The following is a 6913-nucleotide window of genomic DNA, read 5'->3' on the forward strand; positions in this document are numbered from 1 at the left end:
AAAGGTGGAGCCCATGATCTAATTACCCTCCTCTAGGTTTTATCTCCTAAACATTCCACCACTTCAGTACTACCACACTGGAGACACCAAACTTCTAGCACTTAAAACTTTGGCACCCATATTCAAAGAACAGCAGGGTAGAAGCAGGCTTTAAAGTAGATAGCTCCTAATCTCTTCCCAGAGAAACTGAATTTAGTTGAAATAGAATGTGTAGAAGTTCAAGCCTTTGAGTATTCTCAAAACTAGAGATTCTCAACTTGGTGAGATGGAAACTCCAAACTGAGGGAGGCCAAATCTATAACTATCTTTGCCCTTTGCCACCAGTCAGTGTTCTATCTTCCTGGAAGGGGCAGGATATCAGCATTTCTCATCCTGTCTAGTTATCTATTGTTGAGACTAAGCTCCAGGAAAGTACCTCTGAAAGAGCGGGGCTACCCTTTTTCTGCCCAGTCCCCACTGGTGGTGCAGAGGCTCTATCTTGTACATGATTCCACTGAGAATACTGAAGACCTAGTCTATGGAGTAATTTAGGACCCAGAGTATTGTTAGAACCAATTCAGCAATAAGGTGGCAATTAATGGAACTTGACAGCTTAATGGTTTTATGTAGTCAGGGGAAAAAGCCCTGCCAAAATCATCATCATTCTAGGTTGTATGTGGTTGTACCTTCCAAAGGAACAACATCAGAGGCTTAATACCAGGGAAGTGAATTTCACTGCAATGATCCAGCCACTCACTAAATAAATAAATAAGCAAATAACAAGAAGGCTAAGATGAGGAGAAACAGTACTCAGAACAGCTACAATATATAATGTAAAATGTCTAGTTTTCAAAGAAAGATTATGAGACATGCAAAGAAGTAGGAAGTACTACCATACACTCTGAAAAGAAATTACCTGTGAGATCAAACAGAGAACAAATTTTACAAAAATTTTATTATTCAAAGAAACTAAAGGAAACATGACAAAAAAAATTTTAATGTGATAATAATGTCATCACAAATTAAGAATATCAATAAGGAAACAGAAATTAAATAAAAAGGACCAACGGAAAGTCTAGAATTGAAAAGTATAACAATTGAAATGAAAATTTCATTAGAGGGTCCCAATAACAGATTTGAAGAGGCAGAAGAAAGAATTAATAAACTTCAGTTTGTGAAAACACAAACTGAAGAACAGAGTGGAAAAAATGAAGATTAAACAGTTTAAGAGAAATGAGATATACCACAAAGCACAAAAGCTTACACCTAATGTGAAGAAGAATAAAGAGGAAAAGAAACAGAAAAAAAATCCCAAAATCAATAATTGCAAACTTCCCAAAATTTATTAATATCTTACCCAGAAGCTCAATGAACTTGAAATAGGATAAATGCAGTGTTCATCAACAAACAGATCATACATAGTAAGTTAAGAGACAAAGACAGGGAAAAAAAATCTTGAAATCAGAAAGAAAAAAAAATTACTTATTAATTACAAGGGAAGCCAAATAAAATGAATAGCTAGCTTCTCAGCTGAAACAATGGAGGCCAGGATGTAATAACATATTTAAAGCCAACTACAATCCAATATCCCAGCAAAGCTATCTTTAAAAGTGACATTCCCAGATAAAAAAGAACTGTGAGAATCTTTTGCTAGATGACCTTTCTTATAAGAAATCCTCAAGGAAGTTTTTTAGCCTGAAACTCAAAAATAATTCAAATACACACACAGAGAGAGAGAGAGAGAGAGAGAGAGAGAGAGAGAGAGAGAGAGAGAAAGAGAGAGAGAGAGAGAGAGAGAGAGAGAGAGAGAGAGAGAGAGAGGACAGCACAGGAGAAAAAAATTATGTAATTACAAAAATGAACATACATACATAACACTTTTCTTTCTGCTGTTAACTGATTAACAGGCAATTATATAAAAAGTATGTACATTATGTTTTATTGGGTATGTAAAACAGAAATATGTGATATTTGTAAATAAAAGTACAAAGGAGATGAATGGGAGTGAAGCTGTATTTGGCTAAAGAAATGACTCCAAGTGGTAATTCAAATTCACAAGAACAAGTGAAAAGAACTAGAAATGTTAAGAAGGTTAACATGGCAAAACTTTTAAATATATAATTGTTCTTTTTTTCCATTTCTTTAAAAGAGGTATCATCTAAATTAATTATGCCAATTAAAAATAAATTTAAAATAATTGTAACAATGTATTATTGGGTTTATGACATTAATAGATAATATGTATAACAATAATACCAAAAAGGGAGGGACAGAGAATAGTGGTAGGAAGCGGTAATAGTTCTATATTTCACTGGAATTAAGACAAATATGAAGCTAATTCTCATAATTTAGGATATTTATTATAAAGCCTTATAGCAACCACTAAAGACATAACAAAAATATAGTTAAAATATAAAACAAATTAAAATGTGACATTAGCAAATATTCTCTTAATGTAAAAAAAGACTGCAAAGGAGGAGCAGGAAACAAGAAAGACATGAGACAACACAAACAAGGAAAAAGAAGATATAAATTACATACATATCATAATATAAATATTAAATAGATTAAATAATGGCACATTAATTAAAATAGATTAAACGACCCAATCAAGGAGCAGAAATTTTCAGACTAAATTACAACATATTGAACTATATTGTAAGCACAGTTTAGAAACAAAGATAAAAATAAAATGAAAGTAAGCATATGAAAAATATATACTACATAAGCAAGAACTAAAAGAAATCTGGGTGGCCTTACAGACTACCCATAAATGAGAGTATAAAACAAAATATGTTACTAGATAGAGATATCTTCTAATGATAAAGGGTCTGTTAATTAGGAATACATAATAGCCATAAACATATACTTGCCTAATAGCACAGTAGCAAAATAAATGAATTAAAAGCTGACAACTGAAGAGAGAAATAGATAATGCAAAAACAATTATTTGAAGACTATAATACCTCCCATTATACGAGGCAGAAATTCAACAAGGAAATTAAAGACTTGGGCAGCACTATAAACCAATTAGCTCTAACAGACTTCTACCCGTCATTACCAGAATATACATTCTACTCAAGTGCACACAGAACTAGGTAAAGCATAAAACAAACCTCAGTAAATTTAAAAGCATAAAAGTAATAGAGTTGTTCTGCAACTACAATGCAATTAAATTAGAATTTCGGGGAGCTCACAAGTATTTGGAAATTAAACAACACCCTTCTAATTAATCAATGAGTCAAAGAAATCAAAACCCACTTGAATCTAATGTATGAAATATGATATGTCAAGAGCTTTGTAAGGTTTTGAACAACCAATAAAAAATAAATAAATAAAAACCTAGTTTGTAACACATGGGAGTGAAGATGAAGCATTATTAAATATATGGAATGCAGCTGAAATATGTTTTAGTGGGAAATTTATTACTTTAAATGCCTATATTATCAATGAAATTTGTCTCAAATTAATAACCTAACTTTTGACATGAATCACTGGGAAACAAAGAGCAAGCTACCCCTAAAGCAGGAAAAAAAACAAAACCAATAAGGAGTAGAAATCAGTGAAATAGGAAGTAGACATATGGTATAGAAAATCAATGAAATCAATTATTTTGGATAGGTCAAGAAAATTGTAAAACTTTCATATTGACCACGCTATAAAGAGAAAAGACAAATTGCTGATATCAGAAATAAAAGAAGGGGCAGGATTACTATTTACCTTTAAAAAAACAAACTATAAACTAATATTATGGTCAATTGCATGCTACTAAATTAGAAAACTTAAATTTAAAGGAAAAAATTTCTTAGAAAGCTATAAAAACCAACTCAAGAAGAAATACATAATATGAATGGACCTATAAAAATGATTAAATTAATAGTTTTAAAAAATACCACAAAGAAAAGCATACTACTAGCACAGGCTTATGTAGTGAATGCTACTAAACATTAAAAGAAACAATATCAATTCTTCACAATTCTTCCAAAATACAGAAGAGGAAGGATATTACACAATTTATTCCGTGAAGCTAATCTTAGCACGATACCAGAACTAGTCAAGACATCACAAGAAAGGAAAACTACAGATCAATATCACCTATGAATACAGACACGATATCCCAACAAAATGCCAGCAAAATGAACCCAGCAAAATGAAAATTAAGAAAAAAAAAAAAACATAGCTCATTCATACATCATGGCTAAATGAGATCCTTCCCAATATATAAAGTTGAAGTAATAGTCATAATATGCTACATCAATAGCATAAAAAGAAAAATACATAACATAATCATCTCAATAAATGCAGAAAAATCATTTGAGAATATCTAACATCCTTGAATGATATAAACACTCAACAGGCTAGGGATATGGATATAAGTTAATCACTTTACATGAAGGTGTACAGAAATTGGAATCCACACACTTTGCAGATGGGAATACAAAATGGTACTTCCACTATGGACAGCAGTTTGGTAGTTCCTTGAAGATTTAAACATAGAATAACCATGTGATCCAATGATTCCACTCCTAGAAATATATACCAAATAAATTTTTTTAAATGTGGTAGATCTATACATTAGAATATTATTCACTCATAAAAAGTAAGTAATGACACTGAAGGATAGCTACATCTTAGAAATATTGTGCTAAGTGAAGGAAGCCAGCCACAAAAGATGACCTATTATGTGATTTCATTTATGAAATCTTCAGTATAGATAAATCTTAAGTACACAAGTTGCTTAATGATAGGTTAATTGGAAGTAACAGTTAAATGATACAGAGTTTCTCTCTTTTTTTTTTTTGAATACAGGAAATTTATTTTTAAAACTTTAAATAAGTAATTAACTAGAGGGAGTCATCTTTAACTTGATCTTTTCTTCTACATTTGAAAAGTATTTCATCTTTGTTAAAGTTTCCTTGGCTTTTTCAAAGTCATCTTGTTCAAAAGCTCTGCTCGCGTTGTCAGTACATTCTTTCTGTTTAGCTTGTACAGTGGATTCAATTTCTTTCACGGCAGCTTCACTTTGAGCTTCTGCAAGTTTTTCATTGATTTCCATTATTTTCATGAGGAATTGACTATCCATTTCATAATCTGTCCCTTCAGGAATCTCTATCCCATGAAGCTTTAGCTTACAATATAGTCCCCTGCTCAGGGTGGCCAGAAGGGTGTTATAGGCATCATACACCAGGATTGAATGCTTCTCTGAGAAGTCCTTTTCAGTCTGAGATCTCTGGCTGAAGAAATCTGGGTGGACCAGATGCTGTAGTTGCTGAAACCTGTGCTGGAGTTTTGCAGTGCCAACTCTGAAGGAACAGTTGTTTCCCGAGCCTTTTTCCCTTCTCTCAATCTCAGCCTCTTCCCTTCCCTTCTCAGTCAGGAAGCTCTGGCCTCTCAAGTCTCCCTCGCCAGTAACCCTGGGTTTCCTCCATTCTCACCTCTCCCCTTTCCTCTCCTAGAGTTTCTCTTTTTGATGATTGAAATGTTCTAAACTTGACTGTGATGACACTTGCATACATTTGTGATTTTACTAACAAACATTTAATTATACACCTTAATGGGAAAATTACATGCAAATTTTATCTCAATAAATATATATTTTTAAAGAAAAAGCACTATGGTGCATTAGAAATCATCTCAAATGTCTTTTCAAAGGGGCTGTTTTTTTTTTTTTTTAAAGGCTTACACACACCCACACTCACACACACCCTCATTAAGGTGACAGAGAGTGAAGCTCCGAAAGGTGTAAATAGTGTCACAGTGAACAAATGTGGAGCAGAGGGGGAAGCTCCAGGGTGAGCTGTGCACAGGCTGCACCACTGCCTCTGGGCAGGCACCTGAAGACCAGCTGAGTTAAGTACCCTACGCCAGCTCTTGGCCAACTGGTAAGGCCATCTGTCCCAAGAGTCAGCTTTACTTCCCAGCACCAGCCTCTTGGAACCTTTCCTTGTAGCTGACTGTCAGGAAATCCTTACAAAAGTGTCAACTGAAAAATCAGTAGTTTTGAGGCTTGGTGGAAGGTTTGACAGAAGAGTTTTTTGATTTTTAATAAGAAGCTTCTGGGGGGAAAATTGGTTATTAATAAGGAAGTTATATCTTGACTACGGGGCTCCTCCATCAAGTAGGGTGAAGTGCTCCTAGAGCCTTTGGTTCATGAACTAGTTGCTCCAATAGGGACTTTTCTTTCCACAGGCTCTACTGAGCCATCCCCCTGATATAGCCACAAGATGTAACAGCCATCCTCCTCCCCAACCCTGATGTGTATACACAAAGGATCTGCTACATTTCTCAGAGCATGAAAAATAAAACATTAACACATTGTTCCTGAATGGTCTTCAATGTTCACCTAACATTTTAACATTTTCATACACACATACATACAATGCAATCAAGAACATTGTCAATCTGTTACATTAAATATTATGTTGTTGATAGACTCTGTGGACCCCTGAAAATACTCAGATACCATAAAGTATGCTGACTGTTGTCTGTGTCCACCCTGAAGAAAGACTACCTTTATAATAACAGTGCCATGAGATCTTAGAGGATAAGATTTGATTTTACTCATGTGTTGGTAAGGAATTAAGTAGAAAGCCTTAACCTACATCATTTGGCAAAACATCATCAGCAAAATACACAGAACATAAAAATTTCCACAAGAACTTCTTGTCTCCAAATTCTTCAAGGTTCATTTTAGCACTTCATGTCCTCCACTACTCTTCTGTTACCACACCCTTCTACCTCATGTGTTCCAGCCTCTTCATATCCATAGATCTTCCCTACAGTTCCTTCTCTCACATAGAATCTTTTAGCTGTCTCTGAAAAATTCTCCAGTCTTGCATCTTTGCACCCATCATTCAGCTCAGACAAATAAACATACATATAAATCCTACCACACCCAAACACACAACAAAGAAAACTGAGATATGGGTTCGCC

General features: G+C 34.1%; 1 protein-coding gene across 1 annotated transcript; it reads right to left on the reverse strand.

The window, feature by feature from the left end:
- Window positions 1–4819: 4819 nt before the first annotated feature.
- LOC124094654 (iron-sulfur cluster co-chaperone protein HscB-like) lies at window positions 4820–6668 on the reverse strand. Its single transcript, XM_046447560.1, has 3 exons — window positions 6582–6668; window positions 5685–5933; window positions 4820–5344 (listed from the first exon to the last, which is right to left on the reverse strand). The coding sequence occupies exons 1-3, from the start codon at window positions 6666–6668 to the stop codon at window positions 4820–4822; spliced, it is 861 nt and encodes a 286-aa protein (XP_046303516.1).
- Window positions 6669–6913: the final 245 nt, after the last annotated feature.

This window comes from Marmota monax, unplaced genomic scaffold (genome assembly GCF_021218885.2).
Source record: "Marmota monax isolate L192 unplaced genomic scaffold, Marmota_monax_Labrador192_F-V1.1 WCK01_AAM20220418_F8-fsc00007, whole genome shotgun sequence".
Lineage (NCBI taxonomy): Eukaryota > Metazoa > Chordata > Mammalia > Rodentia > Sciuridae > Marmota > Marmota monax.

Bases quoted from the DNA above. Each gene is read 5' to 3' on its own strand.
- LOC124094654 (XM_046447560.1), bottom strand. From the start codon at position 6,668: ATGAACCTTGAAGAATTTGGAGACAAGAAGTTCTTGTGGAAATTTTTA. The intron at 5,934-6,581 runs GTAGGTTAAGGC...ATTTCCTGACAG, and splicing joins ATGATGTTTTGCCAAATGAT to TCAGCTACAAGGAAAGGTTC. The intron at 5,345-5,684 runs GTGTGTGTGAGT...CTGACTGAGAAG, and splicing joins TCTCTGTCACCTTAATGAGG to GGAAGGGAAGAGGCTGAGAT.